This window comes from Sus scrofa, chromosome 13, assembly GCF_000003025.6.
Source record: "Sus scrofa isolate TJ Tabasco breed Duroc chromosome 13, Sscrofa11.1, whole genome shotgun sequence".
NCBI classification, from domain to species: Eukaryota; Metazoa; Chordata; class Mammalia; order Artiodactyla; family Suidae; genus Sus; species Sus scrofa.
In genome coordinates this window covers 196733765-196757486 of record NC_010455.5, presented here as the reverse complement: position 1 = coordinate 196757486, position 23722 = coordinate 196733765, and the positions used below count along the sequence as shown (strand labels likewise).

General features: G+C 47.5%; 1 protein-coding gene across 1 annotated transcript in view; it reads left to right on the top strand.

Moving 5' to 3' along the window:
• Positions 1 to 20493, top strand: part of LOC110256370 (40S ribosomal protein S2-like) — a 57789-nt gene extending 37296 nt beyond the window's left edge. The window contains 1 exon segment of the mRNA XM_021069845.1: positions 20336 to 20493. Within this exon segment, the coding sequence (XP_020925504.1) occupies positions 20336 to 20493 (158 nt within the window).

Below are 23722 nucleotides of genomic sequence, written 5' to 3'. Positions count from 1 at the left end.
TTCTTTGCCGCCAAAGAAAATAAATAAACTTCACCCGTTCACCCAGTCCCTGAAATGCAATAGAAAACAACGACTCCAGGAAACACATCCTTAGGCTTCATTATCAGAAAGGTTTGCACATGGTACACAGACAGAAGCTGCTCTGAAAACAAGAAGGACCAAAATAGCTGTGCCTTTAGCTGGGTGTGTCACCATATTGCACTCAATGTGAGGATATTAATTTCACAGTTTTCATAGATAAGTTTAAACATAGGAACATGTCACAAATAAGCAGCCATCTCCTCGAGGCTCCATCAGCTGGGATTTCACAGTCTGCAATTTTTAAATTCAGCCAGGTCCCCCAGGGCCAATCAATATTGGTGGCAATTATTCTTAGTACACAGTCCAAATGAAATGGGTGTTTTTTTTTTCTTTTTTATCAAGGTGGGAGATGCTGATATAGAAATAAGCCAAGTCCCTTGTGGATGGCAATTGGGCCGCCTAACAGCTGCAGCAAGTCTGCTGTGGGTCCCTTTTGCCTGTTTCTTAGGAATAGCCCCATAATGACCCCATTATTTTAACCCTTCAACGCAGGCTGTGTCGGATAGCTAGCTTGGAAAAACCTTGCACGTGTCATACAAAGAGAGAATGTAAAAAAACAAAACCAAACAACACACAAAAACCCAAGCAAGGGCACCTCCCAAAGCAGCTGCTGGCAGCATTACCTTATACACAGGTTTTATTTATGCCCTGGTTTCTAAGCCACAACCTCTAGAGGGCCAATGTTTGGGACACTGGGATGTTTTCAAAAAGCAGAGTCAATTTACCTTCTAGAGGGAAAGCAGTGAAAAACCTTAAAAAAAAAATTTTTTTTTTTTTTTTTTTTTTTGCCCCAAAGGCAGATACGGAATTATGCACATCCCTGGATTTTACTCTTTGCAAAGTTAGTTTTTTTTTGTTTGTTTGTTTCTTTTGGAACTCTGGTTCTTTGGGGGTTGGAGTTAGCCGTGATGGTAGTGACAGTGGGGAATGGGGAACAGAAAATAGGAGGGGAAGTGGCCCTCAGAATGACAGCTCAAGTTCCTTTTCCTGGTGGGGCCCAAGTTTGAGTTAGTCAGCACTAGCTGGGATGGATTTGGCTGGTGACATTAATAAAACCCAGGTCATAGTGGGAGAGAAGCAGGGGTGGGAAAAATGCACGCCTTTCAGCAAAGTTGGGTTGGGTCTGAATTTCCTAATCCTTAAAGTAGAGCTTCTTTTGTCTTCAGCCTGGTTTCAAATTAGGCTTTTTAACAAAATCTCCTTTTGCTTTTTATCTCATTAATCACTTAAAATACCAGAGAGCTGGGAATCCAAAATTGTTCTAATGTTATTTGATGTTAACTGATAGAACAAAAAAACCAAACGAGATCAATGCTGAATGCTCTGTTCCTACCTGTGTTTTCAAACTGCCAGTTCTCCTAAAGAAATGCTCCAAGAAATGGGAAATTCTGGAAAAGAGCAGAGAGGCAAACAGAAAAGGGACGTCACAACACCCACCTGGTGATTCTTTGTATAAACCCAGTAGCCTATTAGACATCTTGGAATTAGGGATTTTCCTGGCGGAATTTGGTTATTTTTATCTTGCTTGGAAATCAAAACTGGAATGAATGAAAGGGAAAATTTAGGAGAAATTTTTTTTTTTTGGCCACACCCACTGCATGTGGAAATTCCTGGGGCGGAAATTGAACCTGTGCCACAGCATCGACCTGAGCTGATGCCATGACAAAGCTGGATCCTTAACCTGCTGCACCCCAAGAGGACTCTCAAGAGTTTTAAGGTCCCAAAATTCTATATACCCTTTAAATGTTCCAGGTATGAGAGATTCATCATCTTTTCTTTGGAGAGGCCTCCAGGAAGGAGGGAAGAATGAATAAACAAACAGAAGTGCGTGCTGTTGAGTTTAAGATGGCATTTAATTCTTTCTTGCCTAAAAAAAGGTGTGCAGGAGGTATTCACTCACTTATTCTGTACTGCCTTCTCCTTAATCACGGAGTCTTTCAGTTTCTCCAAGAGCGTGGCTCAAAGTCATCAGACATTGGTGGTTAGAAGTCAAGAAAGTTCAAAACTGCTTTGTTTTCTTTCCTTCCTCCCCTGCCTTGAAACTGTTGTAGAATAAAGGCTCCTGGTGGCAATGGTGATTTGTGGTTAATGTTATTAGACTTCTGGTTTGGGTTAATGCTGCTAATTAGTTTCTGTCCTTGACTTTTTCCAATTAAAGCACAGAGGCCTTGGTGCTAAACACCTGGGCAGATTACCTAATTAGATGACAGAAACATACACAGTCGTTCACAGGTAATTATTTTAACTTTCACCGCTTGTTTGGTATTAAACCCAGTGATGAAAAGGGCATTCTTTCTACCTTGCTAACCTCAAAGTATCAGGTGTTTGGCAAGGAAGCCAGTACTGATATTGCCACCTTCTTCTTCTTCTTTTTATTAAAGTATAGTTGATATATGGTGTTGCACCAATTTTTGCTGTACAGCAAAGCAACCCAGTCATATGCATATATACATTCTTTCTCATGTTATCTTCCATCTTGGTCTATCCCAGGAGATGGGACATAGTTCCCTGGGCTGCACAGTCGGACCTCATTGCTTGTCCCGTCTGCATTTAATACTGGTGCTGCCTCCCAAATAGACAATGTTCAGCCCTTTTGGAGGAATATGTGCAGAAGTGACAGATTTGGTTTCTTCCCCCAAACATGGGGGAAAACACACATGCTCATCATTCCTGCTCCGTCCCCCACATGTTCCTTTGAGAACGCAGTTTTCTCTGATGGACCAAGTTGAGCTTGGACTCGCGGGGTGCCCAAAACGCACTTTGGGAAGTGTGTTTTTTGGTCCCAGGGCTGAATGATTTGAGGAAAGCCTCGTCACTCTCCATGTGGGGTGTATCCTCTGGTTTAGAGTCCAGAATTGAAAATCCAACATCTGTGTCCCTTACGACACAGGAAAAAAAAAAAAAAAAAAAAAAAAAAAAAGGAAAAAGAAAGAAAGAAAAAAAGACTGCACTGTAAAGAGACAGTCAGAAAAAGGAAAAGACTGGAAGCTACTGGCATCCTTTCCAGCATGGGCGCGGCGCCATGGACCATTCCCAGCTCGCACGCGCTCACGGGAAGGGTCAGGCCCAGATGGAGCGGAGCGGGCTGTGCCTGTGCTGGGACCCAGAGGACTTTCTATCCTTCCAAGCACAGGCTGGAAGCGTCTAACAAATCTCTACCCCCTGCTGGCCTCTGTGAGCTCAGCAGCTTCCGATCCCTAAGGGCCAGTCCAAGTACATCACTAGCCGTTTTGGAAGCGTTTCCCTGGCCTTCCTTCTCTTGGCTTTTGCTCTTTCCTCATTCCCTTCCAGACACATCTCCTACCACCTCATCATCCCTGGGGACTTTCTTTCTTTCACCTTTGGGACCCATCCCCCATGGCGCCCCCTTCTCTAAAGCTTTTCCTAGAACTCTCAGGTGGCTTGATTTATTTCGCTTTCCTTGGAAGCCCTGTAGCTTGTGTACCTCTCCTGCCAGCCTTGCTGTATTGTTTTGTATTAGTGTTACTGGAAGCCCTTTCTCAGCTATGATGTTATCAGCCTCTTCCTTAATTTGCTCAGCAAGCATTTACCAAGTGCTTCACACCTGCTAGGTGCTGATTCATTCATTCATTCATTCATTTTTTTTTCTTTTTTAGAGCTGCACCTGCAGCATATGGAAGTTCCCAGGCTAGGGGTCCAATCAGAGCTACACCACAGCCACAGCAAGAGGCGCTGTTTTAAGTGCTGAAGATCCAGCAACATCAGGACAAATCCCCTGCTCACAATGAGCTTACAGTCCTGGAGGAAGGGGGGTGGACAACAAACAAGCGAACACACAAATAGATGTAATAAGGCCTTACAGTGAGAACAGCTATGAAGGAACCAATATCACTCAACAGAGAGTGACAGAGGAGGTAATTTCAAAAATGACAATGGCATTCAATGAGCAAGCATTGCTGTCAGTTGTATCTATTAATTTTCTCATCTTCACAACACCGCGATGAACTAGGTCCCACGAGTGGTCCCACTCTAGAGATGAGAAATTGAGACCAGAGTGGTTAGGAAGCTTGCCTGAGGTCACACAGCCAGGGAATAGTCACATGGTCAGCATGTGCTCACCCTTCCTTTCTTCTTGTCCAACCACAGCAGTGCCCAGAGCAGACTTTGGAGTGGTCCTTGATGAAGTCCGTGGGTCATGTACCTGTGGATTGCTTCCTCCAAAATGACTCATGCCTCTATCCCTTCTTTTTTTTCCTCCCATCGTCCCTACTTTAGCTCAAGTCCATATGGTCTTGGATCAGGACACCTGGCTTCTCTCTTTCTTAGCACTGGTCTCCCTGGTTTCCTGCCACTGAGTATCTGCAGACACCCTGGAGGGATCTGGCTCTGAGGATGAGATGAAAACTCATGGGATACGTTGCCCCCTCCCTAGCTGACTCCTGAGAACCCCAGAAGTGGGAGGCTTAGCTGGAGGTAAGCAGGACTGTTTAGACCAGCCAGGGGGTAGCACAGGAAAGTCCAGGCACAGCTCAGAAGCAGGCAAGAGGCTGGAGGGCCCGTCCCCACCTGGGAGGTTCATGGGCTTCTGGGAAGCAGGCCACCCAGCTGGACTGCCATATTTCTGGGATCCGCTGGCTTCCACCTTGGACCCAGGAGCCACTGGACCCCACTTTGTCCTACCACTCAGTTTCATCTTGTCCTGGCTCACCTGGATGCCAACTAGTTTCTGCCACATTGTAACATAGCCAGATAATCCTGAGGAACAGAGAAAGTTGTGGTCCCTTTGGGTCAATGATTCTGAATCCAAGCCTCGGCTTCCCTTTCTGTGAAATGGGCTAGTTGCTATAAGGATTCAACCAAAGGACCTCACATGTGATTACCTTGCTGGGTGCCCAGTTCATTAATGCTAATTCCATTCGCCCCAGGAGTCTTCCAGCTGGTTGCTGGCCTAGCTGGCATCTGCATGGGCTTCTAGACCAGTCCTCCTGAACATATGCTCCAATCGTAGGCACCCAGGCTCCTTCTCTGACCCCTGAGAACCTGTAGAATATAAAACCCAAAAGTGCGACCGAGGTTTCCCAGGATCTACCTCCAGCCTGAATGTGGTTTCATTCCACGGCCTCAATCCCATCCCATCACCCAGACCTTCTGGTTCCCGCTCCTCATAGATGGTTTGCCCTTTACGTTGCTCCCCCTGCAATGGCCTCTTCCTGTTTCCTCCTAGCAGGATCTCCCCTTCAATAGTCAACTGCTCTCAAATGAGAGTCCTGCGAGGTGAGGCGGTGGTCCTCTCGTTGGGCAGTGTTGGTCTTCAGGCAGGTTAAGTCCCTGGCCAGAGCCTCCCCGTGAGGGCCCATAGGTGGACTCCTTTGAGCAGCCTTCCTTGTTGGAAGAAGGCTCTAGCCCTTGAGTCTGCTCCTCCAGGAAGCACCTAGACACTTGCTTCCCAGCCTCCCATGCCACGTGGGACCTGGCCGCACCAGGGCCCCTACCTGGAGTATGGCTCAGGGCTGGCAGACACCAAGAAGCATGATCTGCATGGACCCTTCCGGTTGGGTGGTGGCAGAGACATCTGCTCTTTGGGGGGCAGTCACGGCAGAAGTTCTAGCGCCTAATGCAGTCCATGGTCCCCGGTATGTACTTTGGGGGTCTCTGCCCAGCAGGAGCAATACAGGCCTTCACTGTGGCACTCCTGTCTGGCACTGTGGGCAACGCTCTTGGCCACAGAACTGTTGCTTGGTTATCTGTTACTGGGTAAGATGCCCCTCCAAAACCTAGAGACTTAGAACAAGGGCAATATTTATTTTGCATGTGCATCTGTACCTTGGGCTGTAGTGGAATTCTGGTTCTACTCAGCATCAGTTAGAATGACTTGAAGGCACAGTGGGGTGGATGGTGGGGGACAGGCTGGGACCTTCTCAGGCTTGCTCAGCTGCATGGCTGGTGTTTGATGCTGGCTTTTGCCTGGGCCCTTAACTTGGGCCATGGCCGGAACACCTATGTGTGGTCTTCCCATGTGGCTGCTTGGCTTCCTCACAACATGGTGGCAGGGTTCCCACGGTGACTTATAGAGAGAGACAGCCGGCCAAAGCTGAGTCACCAAGCTTCAGAGATGCAGCCACAGAGGCCTTCCCATATTCAAGGATGGGAATTAGACTCCACATTTGATGGGATGAATGTCCATGAATTTTTAGGCAGATTATTATCTTTTTTAAATTAAATTAAATTTATTTTAATTTTTTTTTTTTTTTTACATTTTAGGGCTGCACCCATGGCATATGGAGGTTCCCAGGCCAGGGGTTGAGTCAGAGCTACACCACAGCCCCAGCAACATGGGACCTGAGTCATGTCTGGGACTTACACCACAGCTCACGGCAACGCCAGATCCTTAACCCACTGAGCAAGGCCAGGGATCAAACCCTCAATCTCATGGTTCCTGGTCGGATTCGTTTCCACCATGACAGGAACTCCTGTTTATTTTTTATTTTTGTTTATTTTTTTAGGTTACCAGTTTTCCATTTATTTAGACTGTCTGTGTAGCAACAGTATTTTTACCTACCAACCTTTCAATAGTTGCCATATCATGTTATATCATGAACATACAGAAAACTGTTAAATAGTATTTGTTTTATTTAATCCAGTGAACCTTATTATATGTTTAGTTGTACAACCGTCATCGCAACCTAATTTTAGAACATTTCTATCCCAAACCCCCACTCCATCCCTCCCCCACAACCTGTCCCTTTTTGGTAACCATAAGTTTTGCAAAGTCTGTGAGTCTGTTTCTGCTCTGCAGATAAGTTCATTTGTATCCCTTTTTTTGGATTCCACATATAAGTGATAGCATATGATGTTTGTTTCTCATTGTCTAACTTCATTTAGTATGATAATTTCTAAGTCTCTCCATGTTGCTGCAAATGCCATTATTTCATTCTTTTTTTTTTTTTTTTGGTCTTCTTAGGGTCGCACTGGCAGCATATGGAAGTTCCCTGGCTAGGGGTCGAATTAGAGTTGTAGCTGTCAGCCTATACCACAGCCACAGCAATGCAGAATGTGAATTGTGTCTGTGACCTACACCAGATTCTTAACCCACTGAGCAAGACCAGGGATTGAATCTGCATTCCTATTGATCCTAGTCAGCTTTGTTACCACTGAGCCACAACAGGAATGCCTATTTTTTTTCTTTTTTATGGCTGAGTAATATTCCACCAGGCAGGTTTTTTTTTTTTTTTTTTTTTTTTTTTTTTTTTAAGGTTCGTACCTGTAGCAAATGGAAGTTCCCAGGCTGGGGTCAAATCAGAGCTGTAGCCTCTGACCTACACCACAGCCACATCAATGCTAGGTCTGAGCAGTTTCTGCAACTTGCACCACAGCTCATGGCAATGCTGAATTCTTAACCCATAGAACAAGGCAAAGGAGCGAACCTGCGTCCTCAATGGATACAGACTACGTTTGTTTTCACTAAGCCACAACAGGAACTCCAGGCAGGTTTTTTAAAATGAGTACTGCTAATTTGTCTAGTTCCCTCCCTTCCTGGAGCTTCGGTGATCCGACTAATATTTTAAGATAAATTCCCAGGATTAAGTTATCTGGAGCTGTTTCTATCATCTTCTTCAAAGAGCTGGTCTGGGTGTGATCTGAATGATACAGTGTAATGGTGTGGAATCATAACGGACAATTCTTAGTCAGCTTGGGCTGCTGTAACAAAATACCATAGGCTGAGTGGCTTAAACTGTAGCAATGTATTTCTTATCATTCTAGAGGCTGGGAAGTCCAAGATCAAGGTGTTGGCAAGGTGGGTTTTATTCTGAGGCCTCTTTCCTTGACTTATAGGAGGGCTGCCATCTAGCTGAATGCTCATGTGACCTCTTCTTTATGGGTACCTTCAAGTAGGGAGAGAGAACAAGCTCTCTGGTATTTCTTTCTTTCTTTTTTTCTTTCTTTCTTTTTTTTTTTTAGGGCTGCATCTATGCCATATGGAAGTTCTTAGGCTAGGGGTCGAATTAGAGCTGCAGCTATGACCTATGCCACAGCCACAGCAATGTGGGAGCCAAGCCATTTCTGCAACTTATGCCTCAGCTGTGGCAATGTTGGATCCTTAACCCACTGAGCAAGGCCAGGGATCGAACCTGAGTCCTCGTGGATACTAGTGGGATTCTTAGCCTGCTGCACCACAATGGGAACTCCTCCTTCCTTTTCTTTTAAGGGCACTAATTCCATCATGAGGGCCTCACCCTCATGACCTCATCTAACCCAAGTCATCTCCCAAAAGTCCCACCTCCAAATACTATCATCTTGAAGGTTAGAGCTACAATGTACCAATTCTGCAGGGGCAAGAGGGACACAGACATTCAATTCCTAACATCAATGGACATACAATAAAATCACTGGCCAACATAAAGATCAACCCTGTTACTATATGTTTGATCAAGCATCTGAGAATTTCAGGAGATAGTGCGAATGGTCAGAGTACACTGATTTTGCTTACTGAGTTGAAAAGTCTGGATATGTTTTATGATTAGCTCTCGTTATCTTTGGTGGAGAGGGCTGAATTCAGAGGTTGCAAATGGAAATGTGAAAAAGTGAAGTGACATGGAAATATCACAAGATTTCACAAAAACATCTTGATTTATTCTCTTGAAACATTGCAAGACTTACTCAGTTATGCTCTATAATAATAGATGGAGGAGCTGCTGATGACTTCTGGTCATCTGTCATCAGTGGGGATCCCTGGGAAGCCAACTCAGTTGGAGCATAGTCAGCAGTGTTGGGGAGTGAACTCAGGACCATTATTGGCATTGGGGATGGAGAAGCTGAATCATAATGGGGTGAACTGGTCAAAACCCAGAGCTCAGCCCGTCCTGGAGGAGGTAGGATGGTCCTTCAGAGTGGTCCTATCTCAAGGGAAGGGAGCCAGACCTTTATATCCCACTTTGACCATTCCTGTGGACGATCCCCTGGACAGAGCCTGACGTTGGGCAAGAGGGGCAATTCCCAGAGAGTGGCCCTGCTGAGAGCCACCAGCATCCGCCTTCCCAGCAGGGTGTCTGTCCTGTAGGGTCTGGGTAGCACACCACAGCATCCACTACACCACCTCTCCCAGTTACCTCCCTGAACCTGAAGGCAGTGTCACCTGTCATTAGTAGTTGCCTTTGCACTGTCAGTTTGGTGGTAGAGATCTTACCTCTTTTACCTATGTCTCCAGGGACAACAAAACACCTAGGGGAGGCTGCTTATTTCAAGAAAAATGGGAGAAAAACTTGGTCCTTGTGGAAGTGAAGAATATTCATTCCTGGATGACTGATTTACCAACTCTCCACCCACTCCGCTCATCTGTGTCACTTGCCAGCCACTGTAAGTATTTGCATGCGTGTCCCTGGGGAGGGCTTGGGTGGGACCAGGAGTTATGCAGGCCATTCAGTTCAATTGGAAGCAAGGTTCCTCTGACTGCGCTGTTCTTCACATCTGTCCCCAAGATGGATAGGCCTGGATGGAAGGACTTTTTAAAAAAATTTTTTTCTTTTGTTAGGGCCACACCCATAGCGTATAGAAGTGCTCGGGCTAGGAGTTGTGTCCAAACTGCAGCTGCCAGTCTATACCCAGCCACAGCAACATGGGATCCAAGCCACATTTGCAGATGATGAGCAGCTTGTGCCAACACTGGTTCCTTAACCCATTGGGTGAGGCCAGGGATCGAACCCACATCCTCACGGATACTAGTCAGGTTCTTAACCCGCTAAGCCACAATGGAAACTCCTAGAAGGACTTTTTAATGGAGTTCCTCTAGAGGCATTGAGTCTGCAGAGCTTGCAGTGGACTCTCTTAGTTTCCTATTGTTTCCAATAGAGCAAAAGCGTGTGATGTATTATGCCAAGATTTAGTGGCTTAAAACAGTAACAATGTACCAGTTTTCAGGATTCTCTGGTTCAGGAGGTCAGGTAGGGCTTAGCAGGCAGTTCTTCTGCTCCAAGGGATGCCAACTGGAGTCACATATGTGGCCACATTCAGTTGAGAGCTCTGCTGCTGCTGAAATGTCCAAGATGGTCCCTGTCCCCCAGGTCCTTTCTCTCTATGGCTTCATCACCCAGGACTCTGGCTTATGGCACAGCAGCTGAACAACGAGAGCAGGGTGGAAGCTGCAAGACCTTTTACAGTCCAGACCTGGACTGGATACATGGTGACCCCTGCCCTGTGTTATTGGTCAATGCAGCTCATAAGACGAGCTCAGAGTCAAAGGGTGGGGGTGGGGTGAAATAGACTCCACCCTTCAATGGAGACACAGGAGGAATGGATGGCCATCTGAAATGCACCACAGCTACAACCCTCTCCTTTCTACAGATTTCTGATGACTCACTATTAGAAGCAGATTTAAAAATAAAAGCACACAGCTATGCCTTTCATGTGCCTCACGTCTGGAAGCACCCTCTTTGGAAACCCTTTCCAAAATGTCCTGATACAGGAGTTCCCTGGTGGCTCAGAGGGTTAAGGATCAGGTGCTGTCACTACTGGGGTTCAGGTCACTGCTGTGGTGCATGCCACGGGTGAGGCCACCAGAACTGGAAAAAAAAAAAAAAAAAAAGAAGAAAATGCCCTGATATAGACATGGAGAGATGGGCTCTCTCCAGGGAGGAGTATTTCTAGCCCACCCTGGGGAGGAGTCAACAATTCTGTAAATTCCAGCACCAGGAGATTTTGCTGTTTAGCTTAACATCCCTCTGCATAATTCCATTCAATTGCTCCCAGTTGCGATCATCATCACAGCCATTGCATCATCATTACCATCATCAGCAGGGCAGAGCCTTTATTAGGCATCTAATTGCATGTGGAATGGTGCTGCGAGGTGGAGAACAAGTACAGGAAGGCTCAGCACAGACCTGTCTGGGTGGATGCCCGAGGCTGGATTGCAGGTGCCAGAACCCACATGAAGTCTGCGTCAGGAAGCGGGAATGGGCTCTCAGACGCGTGGTGAAGGGCTTACATCATTAAGCTCAACAGAAGCAACAGTGTCGGAGACTCACAGCACAGCATTTTGTGTTCAATTTCTCTTGGTTCTGCTGGTTAGGAAAGCTCAAGTTCAGTTTGCAGAAAATTAATTCACAGAACAACCCTTGGCTGAAACTGTGAGATAGATTCCTCAATCTGGGTCTGAGCAGATTTTGGTTTCTCCACCAAAGGCAGAGACAGAGCAGGGGCAGGACATATGTCTGCAGAAAGAGGACAGTGAAATTCTCACAAGGCACAGTTCATGTGTTCCCACAAAAGAAATGTGATGGGCAAGTGCTTGACCCTAGAAATGAAGCCCTAGGAGTGCCAGCAATCCACTGTGTTGGGCCAACACATTTAGAGCAAATTAACTGCAGTAAAAAGACTAGAGTTGAAACAGAGCAGGAGCCTATGGTCTTCCCCCATGTCCTCTGCCTGCCTTTTGTTGTAGGAAAACGTTAGTCAAAGAATAAGTTTAATCAGAGAAGTGAGAAAATGCAGAAGCAAAGGGAAACAGTCCAACAAGACCAAATAATAAGAGTTTAGTCACTAAACAAAGTCAAGGAGATCGTCAGCAAGCACATGAAACAATGCTCAATATCACTGATTATTAGAGAAATGCAAAGCAAAACTACTATGAGGTACCACCTCACACCAGTCAGAGTGGCCATCATTAACAAGTCCACAAATAACAAATGCTGGAGGGGGTGTGGAGAAAAGGGTACCCTCCTGCACTGTTGGTGGAAATGTAAATTGGTACAACCACCATGGAAAACAGTATGGAGGTACCTCAGAAAACTAAATATAAAACTACCATATGACCCAGCAATCCCACTCCTGGGCATATATCTGGACAAAACTTTCATTGAAAAAGTTACATGCACCCGCATGTTCATTGCAGCACTATTCACAGTAGCCAAGACATGGAAACAACCCAAATGTCCACTGACAGATGAATGGATTAAGAAGATGTGGTACACATACACAATGGAATACTACTCAGCCATAAAAAAGAACAAAATAATGCCATTTGCAGCAACATGGATGGAACTAGAGACTCATCCTGAGTGAAGTAAGTCAGAAAGAGAAAGAAAAATACCATATGATATCACTTATATCTAGAATCTAATATAAGGCACAAATGAACCACAGAAAAGAAACTGAAGGACTTGTGGTTGCTAAGGGGGTGGAGGAGGGAGTGAGATGGTCTGGGCGTTTTGGGGTTAGTAGATGCAAACTATTGCATTTGCAATGGATAAGCAATGAGGTCCTGCTGTATAGCACAGGGAAATATATCCAGTCACTTGGAACATGATGGAAGATAATATGAGAAAAAGAATGTATATATATTTGTATAACTGGGCCACCTTGCTGTACAGCAGAAATTGGCAGAACATTGTTAATCAACTATAATGAAAAAATAAAAAAATAAACCAAAACAAAGTTTAGGACTTTTAGTTCTTCCTCAAGGGCTAGAGATCATACTCTGAGCCTTATCCTGTGAGCTGTAGATGCCGAAACCCCTACCAGACAGGAGAAATTAACAGCATGATGACCAGACTGTAGCCATAACAGAAGCTACCGAATTCTGAGAACTGGCCTCAAAGAGATGGAGAAAAATTGCCCCTGGACTTGGAGACTAACCGTATTTAAAACAATCAGGATGATGCTGATCAGATCTCTGCACGACAATTTCAAGATGACGTCAGAGACGACTGTGCCATTTCGGCACGGAGCCCCTCCCTCCGCCTCTAAAACCTCTTGCCCACTGATTGGCAGTCAGGGAGTAATCCTTTGGACACGAGTCCGCCTTCCCCGTGGTTGCTGGTCCCCGAAATAAAGCAAACTTTCCTTTCCAGCAACCTTGCCTCTTTATTGGCTTGAGCGCAGTGAGCAGCTGGACCCCACTTTTGGTTACAGAGCAAAAGTGTAGTAAACCCACAGGGAGACGAGGATGCCCATTAATCATCTGTAAATTCAGCAAATTACCGAGAGAGTCCATCACTCAGCCAGTGGATGGTGTGGCCAGTTGCTTTTTGTGCCTGGGTGGCTTCCATGTCCTGCTTGAGAGCTTGGGTACATCTTCTCATTGGTAAAGTGGAGATGAGCAAGGAGTTGCTACCTCGCAAGGTAAGATAACATATGAGAAAGTGCTTTAGAAAATGTAAAAATATAGGGAGTTCCCGTTGTGGCACAGCGGAAATAAATCCGACTAGGAACCATGAGGATGCGGGTTTGATCCCTGGCCTTGCTCAGTGGGTTAAGGGTCTGGCATTGCTGTGAGCTGTGGTGTAGGTCAGAGATGCAGCTCGGATCCTGCATTGCTGTGGTGTAGGCTGGCAGCAACAGCTCCAATTAGAGCCCTAGCCTGGGAACCTCCATATGCCACGGGTGCGGCCCTAAAAAGACAAAAAGAAAAAAGAAAATGTAAAATATATCAAAATGTTAGTCTTTAAAGAGAGAGAAGTACATTTTGGCAGCCGTCAATGTCAAGATACGTTCATGAAGAAACTGGGGTGAACACACTTACGTGGGGAGACTGAGGCATGGACCCAAATGGCCTCTTGTCCTCTCGGTCTCTTTCCACACGAGAAGCAGGCTTTCTGCTTCTCATGGTGCCAAAAGGCTTTCAGGCCCTTCCTTCGAAGTCTGGTTGAACACGGGCCTTTGGATTTCAAAAGCCAATCCTTGGTGAGGAATGGAACTGAGGTAGTCGCAGCTCTCCGATAAAGGAGGGGCAAAATGATGCAAGAACAAGGCTCTTTGCTTCTGAATTAGAAAAGGCAGCTGCAGGCTGTGGGAAGAGGGTGACTGAGAAGAAGTGGGTGCATGAATATTTGTGGTCCCTGAGAAAGAGGGGTTCTGCACTCCTATTTCCTGCTGACTGAATCCCAGTGAGGGTTAAAGAAGGTTTGTGGGGGAGTTCCCTGGCGGCCTAGTGGTTAAGAATTCAGTGTTGTCCCTGCTGCGGCTCTGGATCAATCCTTTCTTCTGTGGGTGTGGCCCAAAAAAAAAGGCTTGTGGCAACAAAAGTCCCACTGTATAGCACAGGGAACTACACTCAATATTCTGTAATAACCTATAAAGGAAAAGAATCTGAAAAAGAATATGTATGTGTAATATGTAGAACTGAATCGCTTTGCTATTCATCTGAAACTAGCACAGCACTTTTTTTTTTTTTTTTTTTTTTTTTTTTTTGTCTTTTTAGGACCACACCCACGGCATATGAAGGTTCCCAGGCTAGGGGTCCAATCGGAGCTGCAGCTGCTGGCCTACACCACAGTCACAGCAGCGTGGGATCTGAACTGCATCTTCGACCTTCACCACAGCTCAAGGCAACGCCGGATCCTCAACCCACTGATCACGGCCAGGGATTGAACTCACGTCCTCATGGATATGAGTCGGGTTTGTTAACCACTGAGCCTCGACGGGAACTCCTGAAACTAACACAGCATTTTAAACACGTTGTACTTCAGGTTAAACATCAATAAAAACAAAATTTCAAAGTCAAGAAAGACGGATGAGGACAGGGGGCGTGGCCTCATGCTCCAGATTCTAGAGAGCGGGCAAGAGCCCAGAGAGAAAGGAGGCTATGGTGCCAGTGGGGGTCTAGGTGGGATCTGCCTTAGAAGCCTGGCAGGGTCTCCCCTTCCCTCCCCTCCCCTCACCCGCCAAGTGCTGCAGGTGTGGCAGCTGGAGGCGACCAAATCCCAGAGGCACACGCTCACCTTCCTTGTCACTTTGGAGCCCTGTGAGCCCCACTCCACCCCACCCCCCTTCCACCCACCCATCCCCTCCCATAGGAATTATTCCTGGAGAAAATGTACCCAAGAAATGGATTGAGGTGCTTTTCTGCCAGCCGAATGGGGCCTCGAAAGAGAACTGAGGGAGTTCCTGTTGTGGCTCAGTGGTTAAACGAATCCGACTAGGAACCATGAGGTTTCGGGTTCGATCCCTGGCCTTGCTCAGTGGGCTAAGGATCCCATGTTGCTGTGAGCTGTGGTGTAGGTCGCAGAGGTGGCTCGGATCCTGCATTGCTGTGGCTCTGGCATAGGCCGGTGGCTACAGCTCTGATTCGACCCCTAGCCTGGGAACCTCCATATGCCACAGGAGTGGCCCAAGAAATGGCAAAAAGACAAAAAGACAAAAAAAAAAAAAAAAAGAGAGAGAGAGAGAATTGAGGCCGTGTTACTGTTGTACAATAAAGCATCTGATTGGCTTTTGTTTCTGGGTCACGAGAGGGGATTTCCAAGTAACAGGCGTGTCGTCGTTATTCACAAGCCTCTTGAGTCACACCTGAGTTTACGTTAAGAAAGGCGATGACTCAGGACAGGTGCTGGTCCCCAGAAAGACCAACGGGGTGATTAGAGGGGCGGGGTTGGGGCCGGCCTGGCCTCTGAGGTGGGGAGGGAGGGAGGCTGGAGATGGATTTCAACCACCCAGCCAATGAGTCAGTCAAGGAAACCCCAGGGAAAAACTCTGGACACGGAGGCTGGGTGGAGCCGGCTGGCTGGGAAACTCAGTGCTTTGCCAGGAGGGTGATTCCACGGGGAAGGGCACAGAAGCTCCGTATCTGGGACCTCTCAGGCCATGGTCTAGGCGAACATTCGTCTGGCTGGTCCTGGTTTGGATTTTTCAGTGTAAAACTGGGATTTTAAGTATAGCAGGCTCTTGGGTCCCTTGAGTCATTCTAGGGAATTCTCAAACCCCAGGGGGCGCCATGGGAGGCTCTGAAGCTGTAGCCAGTCCAGCAGAAGGGCAGGTGGCCTGGGAACCTTTGAAGTGGGGCTGGCCTCTGAAGTGAGGGCCCTCCTGCGGAGCACAGAGCCCCAAACTGAAACATTGCCTTCTAGATCATTTATTTATTTTCTCTCTCTCTCTCTCTATTTTTTTTTTTTTTTTTGACTTTTATATTTTTAGGGCCGCACCCACGGCATATGGAAGTTCCCAGGCTAGGGATCTAATCAAGCTGTTGCTGCCGGCCTACACTACAGCCACAGCAACGCCAGATGTGAGCCGCGTTTTCAACCTACACCACAGCTCACGGTAATGCCAGGTCCTTAACCCACTGAGCGAGGCCAGGGATCGAACCCGCAACCTCATGGTTCCTAGTCGGATTCGTTTCCGCTGCCCACAAGGGGGAACTCCTCATTTATTATTTTTTCTTTTTAATCAGTTCCCATTGAAGACGGCACAAAGGAGTAATGTGAGTAATCATAACTCATTTTTGGTGTCTTACCGTTTATATTTATATTATGCAGCATCAAGGTAGCAGCAAAGAGCATCCTTGAACACAGGTGCTGTGAGCCTTCTGCTTTTTCCACCTGACAGACGGAGGCTGTGGGTGAACATCCAGGTTGTAAAAGAGGATGTGATATTGACCTTGTGCGTTGCATGCTTTCATTTTTCCTAAAATTTCTACTTTGTTTCAATTAATGTTTTCTTAGTACAGGGATAATAAAGAACTTTTCTAGTGGAAAATTTCCAACTTAGTTTTGGAATTTAATGTCCAGACTAGAGAGACGAGCTTCATGAATTTCTGTGTACCCATAGCCAGCTCCAGCAATGATCCGTGAGTCTGCTAAGCTGTTTTGAAGCGAAGTCAGACATTAGATTATTTTATCCATAAACACATTAGCATAGAAAGGGGGAGGGGTCCCCTTGTGGCTCAGTGGGCTAAGGATCCGGTGTTGTCCCTGCTGTGGTGTGGGTTCGCTCCCTGGCCCAGGAACTTCTGCCTGCCACGGGCGCGGCGGGGCTGAGAAAGAAAAAAAGAAGAAAGATGTTTTAAGAACCATGACAATACAGAGGACAAAGGCAGTTTCATTTGCATCCTGGCTGTGGACTGGTGTTAATTCCAGCACTATTTTGTCACTATAGACGTGCTCCTTGAGATATAACGTCCCATTCGATAAAAGCTGGCTATTTTGCTTGTATATTCTGGGACTCTATTTTGAAAGAGGATTTATTTAGTCGACAAATATTTGCTAATTCCTGCTACGAGCCAGGACTGGGCTAAAGACCGAGGAGTCAGAGGCAGAACAGCCCAAGCTGGGAATTCAGTCTTGATACAGATTCTTCTTGAAATGCTCTCTGGCAGAGGTGTGTATGGATAGCTTTGTGTCTGGGAGATACTTCTTTCTCTTGTTCCCAATGTAAAAATGCACCTCGAGCTCAGCTGCTTATTAATTATTTAGGGATACACACTTTACAGCCCATTTTCTCTGTCTGTTGGTGTATCACAAACCGACAGACCAGAGATGGCTTTCCGGATGTGTGCAGCCCGGATGAAAGGCCTGCCCTGCTGCTCTCCAGCTTCATCCGCAGGCCACACACATCACCTCGGGTTTGGTAGCTGAAACGCTTAAGATGAATTCTGTTCTTGGAAGTGAGGGAAGCATGAGAGAGGGGACGTGGCAGGAAGGCTGGGAGGAGTGGGGGCCCTGAGCACAACCGGGTCCCCAAGGCGCCCCCCACCCCACGTAGTGATGGGGGTGGGAGGGGCAGGAGCTGCTTGGGTTTGGAGACGAAGTGGCTGAAAAGCTGTTAAATGCCACACACGTGTGCACACACACTCACACACATACACACACTCCACAGAGTTTTGCTTTCATCATCTTGGTCTGGTTGGCCTAAGGCAGGTGGGTAGGGGCACAGCCTTTTTCTCTTTTTTTTCCTTCCTTCTTTCCTCTTTCCCTCTTTCTTTCTCTCTTCCTTTGTTTCTTTCTTTGAGCCACACGCATGGCATATGGAGGTTCCCAGGCTAGGTGTCGAATCGGAGCTGTAGCTGCTGGCCTACCCCACAGTCACAGCAATGCCAGATCCAAGCCGTGTCTGTGACCTAACACCCCAGCTCATGACAACGTCGGATCCTTAACCACTGAGCAAGGCCAGGGAACAAACCTCATCTTCATGGAAGCTAGTCGGGTTCGTTTCTGCTGCACCACAATGGGAACTCCAAGGCACAGCCTCTTTAGGTGGGGGTCCCTCACTCTTTTCCCTGCCCCCCTTCCCTCTCCTCCTCTCTGGGGGTCCCTGGCACCTGTTAAATAAGACCAGACCTGTGTGGGAAGCTGCAGCTCCCCAGCCTGGGGTGTGGAGCGAGGACCCGTTCCGGGGATCTCCCCGCCCCCTTCTTATGGGCTTGAGGTCTCAGGGCTGGACTTGGGCTTGGTGGGCTCCTCCCGGGTGTGGCCACGTGCGCTCAGCCCTCAGGGACTGCAGGCAATATGCTTGGGCCTTGAGCTGCTGAGCTGGTTAATTAGTGCTGGTGCACAAGCCGCCCCATCTGCTCCCGGCACGCACACGTGCTGCTCCAATCCCCCGTTCCCAGACTACCGGACCAGGCAGGATCCCCATCCTCCCGCCCTCTCCCCCTGGGGACGGTCCCTCCCTAAGTGCCTTATCATGGGGCCCCAAATCCATTGTCACAGCCTAGGTAAGTCCTGTTCGCTACAGATCAGGGCAGGTGGGGCAGGGGGACAGGGAACAAGGGCCAAGGGAGAGGCAGCTCCCTCCAGTGACTGCTGGACTGCCCTGCGCTGCCCGCACACCCTGGGGCCACTGCCTCCTTTGTCAGGTGCAAGCTCAGCCCCCTGTCCTCTTCTTGGGTTCCACCAATGCAGAGCCTGAGCCAAGGGTTTGGGGGTGGGGGCTTATTTGGGGGGGGCTCTAAGAAGCAGGGGTGAGGGAGCCAGGATTGAGAAACAGAGAGGGATGAAACGCCAAGGAGAGGTCCGTTACTGAGATCGCCGTGGGAGGCAACAGGGATCTTGCAGGTGAGAAAAATGCTTTCAGGGGATCCCTTCCCAGATGGGTTCAGAATGTGTGAAGCCTTTCCAGGTGCGCCCACCATCATTCAAGTGGACAAGCGGGCCCGGAGCGAGGGCTGTGGGGAAGCCCGACCCTGCCGTGAAATGTCTTCTCATCCAGACCGTGGATCTGGGCTCTGTCTCCTAGTTCAAGTGGTTTAAACTCATTCCATTAAGCAGGTTTTGGTTGAACACTTCCTGCTGGATGTAATGCGCTCTAAGACATCACTGGCTGTAAGGCATGCTGTTCTTCAAACAAGCCCTAAAAAAACACACCCCTGCTAATTAAATTACTATTATTATTATTATTTTGCTTTTTAGGGCTGCATCTGTGGCATATGGAAGTTCCCAGGCTAGGGGTCAAATCGGAGCTGCAGCTGCCAGTCTACACCACAGCCACAGCAACCCTGGATCCTTAACCCACTGAGCGAGGCCAGGGATCGAACCTGTATCCTCACAGAGACAATGTTGGGTGCTTAGCCTGCTGAGCCACAGGGGGAACTCCCTGGGTCTTCTTTGTTTTGTTTTGTTTTTTTAAGGGAGAACGAAGCAAAGAGGATTGATTTGGTCTTGTACATGAACCACCCCTGCCCCCCCCAACAGTGTGTGTGTATATATATATATCTTGCATTGAAATCAGTTGGCCTCTGTAACATGGTTCTGCTCCCATTTCCCATATCTCATTTCTCTTCTGTTCTCATTCTCCTTCATGAGCTCCTCTACCCTTTTTCGGGGTGGGGGGGGCATGGCTAGGGATTGAACCCTTGTCACATCAGAGGCCTGAGCCAGGGAACTTCTCCTCTGCCCTCTTAGCATCCAGGTTTCCAAGGGCCCTGCCTTTAGGTCGCAAGGCCCCTCGCTTAGGACACACCCTCCCTGGGGCTCTCATTCCATCTCACCATCTCACCTCCGCGCTCACCTCTCTGCCAAGCTTCCCGAACATCACCTTTCGGTCCTTTCGAGGTGGCCTTTCTCCAAGGAAACGCTTCTCTTTCTAACTCGTGTCTTTTCCTTGGACTGCCCACAAGTGGACAGAGCACTACCATCCACGTGGGTACCCAGACACTGTGTCTTCCTTTCACTTCCCCTAACCTGCCGGCTTCCAGTGACCTCCCCCTTTTTGCTTCTCCTCGCATCCTCTTGGCTCCCCTTTGGGTTCTGGGTGTTGCCATGACCACCAGCTCCAAGGTGTGGCCTGACCACAGCACAGTGGGTACCTCTTACTCTCTGCCCAGGTCCGTGGGAACTTGCCCAGCCATTCAGGCTTGTGTGTAAACTTGGACGTTCAAGGAATGTAACCTTCCTTTGGGTGACCCTTGACCCATGGAGGTGGGAGCTGATGGTATTCTCTCCATCCATGTCCTGAGTGGACAATTCTGGGGTCCCTTCACATTGCCTCAGAGGGTCTGCAGGGGAGCCAGCCTCAGCTGCCCACTGTGATGACCAGCCCAGTAAACGCCCCCTTGACCTGACTCCCTCTCCCCCTCTCACTCCTCCAGAAGTGCAGAATCGAGATGTCAGCCAGACCATGTTCCCTCGAAAGGCTCTAAGTAAAATCCTGCCTTTCCTCTTACAGCTTCGGGCGCTTGCTGGCAATCCTTGGCATTCCTTGGCTTGCACTTCCATCATTCCGATAACTGCTTCTGTCATCAGCTGACTGTCTTCTCTCTGTGTGTCTGTGTGTCTCTAAATTTCCTTTCCTTTATGGGGACACCTGTCATTCGACTTAGGGCCTGCTTTATTCTGTAGGACCCCATGGTAACTCGGTGACAGCTATCTGCCATGATCCCATTTTCAGATAAAGTCACATTCACAGGGGTAGGGGCTGGGGGGAGCTGTGAATATCTTTTTTTTGGGGGGGAACACAATTCAACGCACAAGAATTACAATTCACTGAACATCTTCTGTGAGTTTATGAATATTGAGTGTAGAATCGTATTTAATTGTCTCCACAGCCCTGCCAGCTACATTGTATTATCACCCTGATTTCTCATGCAGAGATCCCGAAGCTCAGAGAGACCCCACAGCTTGATAAGAAATAAGACCACCCTGTGCTCGTAACATACATCACCAGCTCTGGGGGAACAGTGAACAAGTCGTTTTAGAGGGGGATCTATAAAAAAGGGGTCCTGAGCCTTATCTTCATCAAGCTGACGTATGATTGTAAAGTCAGGATGAAACCCTCAGAAGAAAAGGGAAGAAAAATCTGTATAAGGCAGATAGATATACAGTTACGAAGCATCTCAGAATCAAAGACTGAATGAGGCCTGAGCTACTTTTATTTTCAGAAGCTCCTTGATGTATTAGGGAAAAAAAAGAGGAAATCCCCAGACAGGGTTATATAAAATACAAGATATCTTTTTTAAGCATTTTTTATTATAGTTGATTTACAATGATCTGTCAATTTCTGCTATGCAGTAAAGTGACACACACACACATTCTTTTTCTCACACTATCCTCCATCCTGTTCCATCACAAGTGACTAGATATAGTTCCCTGTGCTATATAGCAGGATCTCATTGCTTTTCCATTCCAAATGCAAAAGTTTGCATCTACTAACCCCAAACTCCCAGTCCATCTCATTCCCTCCCCTAGCCCCTAGGCAACCACAAGTCTAAGAGTTTCTTTTCTGTAGAAAAGTTCATTTGTGCTGTATATTCGATTCCAGATCTAAGTGATATCATATGGTGTTTGCCTTTCTCTTTCTGACTTCCTTCACTTAGTATGAGAGTCTCTAGTTTCATCCTTGTTGCTGCAAATGGCCTTATTTTGTTCTTTTTTTATGGCTGAGTAGTGGTATCTTAAATGTTTCCATCAAATAGCTGAGTACTTTGACATGTCAAAAAACACCATGGCAGAGTATTTAGCCTTGCCGGCAGATAACATCAAAAGCGTGAAAAGTGAAGCTTTCTGGGAATGTGAGCTTCCGGTTCTGGGCAGAATACAGACAGGAGAAAAGAGCAGATGTGTTGGGCCAACAATGAGAAAGTGGTAAGCATTGCCCAGCCCAGTGCTCCTGGGAGGAATGGCAGTCTCCTGCTGCACAATGGCCATTAGGGATGGACTGTCGATGTGGGGGTCAGGAAGGGGAGGGGTCCCCATGAAGCAGGCTGGCAGAGCAGTTGGTGACCCCGTTTCCCTAGCTTTCAGCCAGAGTCTTCCCAGATGTCCTGGGAGAGCCGTTGGGTGGTCTTGGCTCTGGGTTTTCATGCCTCTGCCAGCTTAGCACCAGATAGTGGTCTCCATTGAACAAGTCTTTTAGGGAAGATCTTTTCCAGGGGGACCTAAAACTTGTGGCTTCCAAATGAATCACGAAAAAGATCCCTGATGGGAGGGGGGCAGGGAGCTGCAGGGCATTTGAGTCTTAGATTCAAGCAGAAGAGGTATTTCCATCCTGCTTTCTGGTGTTCTCAGGACTAATTTCTCCACCTGCAAGTCAGAAGTACCTGGCTCCCATCAGAATCTGATGAATCAGGAGTTCTTGTTGTGGCTCAGCGGGTTAAGAACCCAACTAGTACCCCTGAAGATGCGGGTTTGATCCCTGGGCTCAAACAGTGAGTTAAGGATCCGGCTTTGCCAGGAGCTGTGGTGTAGGTCCCAGATGTGGCTCAGATCCTGCATTTCCATGGCTCTGATGTAGGCCAGTAGCTGCAGCTCAGATTTGACCCCTAGCCTGGAAACTTCCGTATGCTGCAAGAAGAAAAGAACCTGCTGAATCAGACTCCGGGTAGACTCAAGGAGAGGTATTGAATGTGATAGCTACGTACAATGAGGCCTGGGATCCATCCCGCTCAGCTTTTGGGTGGAGGGAGGCTGGAGAAGATGCTTTAAGTTACTGACTTTTGAGTAGCAGGGGAGAAGCTTGAGTGACTGGGGAGGGGGAAGCTCATATACTGGGTGGGTGGGGTGTGGGCCATTGTGCTGGTGGCTATCTGGGGCAGACTGAGCCAGGTGGAATCCTCTGAGCCTCAGTTACTAAACAATTCATGCCCTGTTGGCTTGCCATTTATTCTGGCTACCATGCTGTACAGCAAACCACCCCAGACCCTAGTGGTTTAAACAACAACAGCCATTGTATTATCTCTCACAGTTTCACAGGTTCAGGAAAGGGTCAGCCGCATGGTTTTGTTGGGGTCTCTCATTCGGCTACAGTCAGATGGAGATTAGAGTGGGAACACCAGGGATCTGGAGCAGTTAGGAGCTGGCTTTCGTGCCTCACGTATGCTCACAGGCCTCTCCAGGAGGCTGTTCTGTGTAGGGTGGTTTGGGCTTCCTTACAACATGGCTGCCTCCCAGGCTCTTTCCCTGTGTGTGGGCCCAGGGCCCTGGCAAAGTGTTCCAGGCCACGGAGTGGAAACTCCATTCCCTTTATGACTCAGCCTGGAAAGTCGTGCAGTATCGCTTCTGTCACATTCTGTGTACACGTGAGTTATAAGCCTGTCTCGATTCAAAGAGTCAGCACAGATCCCCAACGCTCCATGGGAGGACTATCCAAGTCATGGACTGTGGAAGATTATGTAGGATGGAGCCGTCTTGGAACATATGTGTACATACACACACATATGTGTGTATGTGTGTATCTATATATAATGTAAATATCAGACTGTATTATATATTTATAGCTATTATAATCCCAATATATTATATGTTAAATATATTAATATAATATATTCCAATGCATATGTGTTTGATTCAGGATATGAAATATATATGTAAAATACCACACCCTGAAACAAAAATGCCCACAGCACGAGGAAGTTCCTTTGCCAGGATGGAACCCGACCCATAGCAGTGACAATGCAGGACCTTTAACCCGCTGAGCCTCCACGGGACTCCAAATAGCATTGCTTTAGAAACAGAAAGTTCTAAAGTTCCCTTGTGGTGCC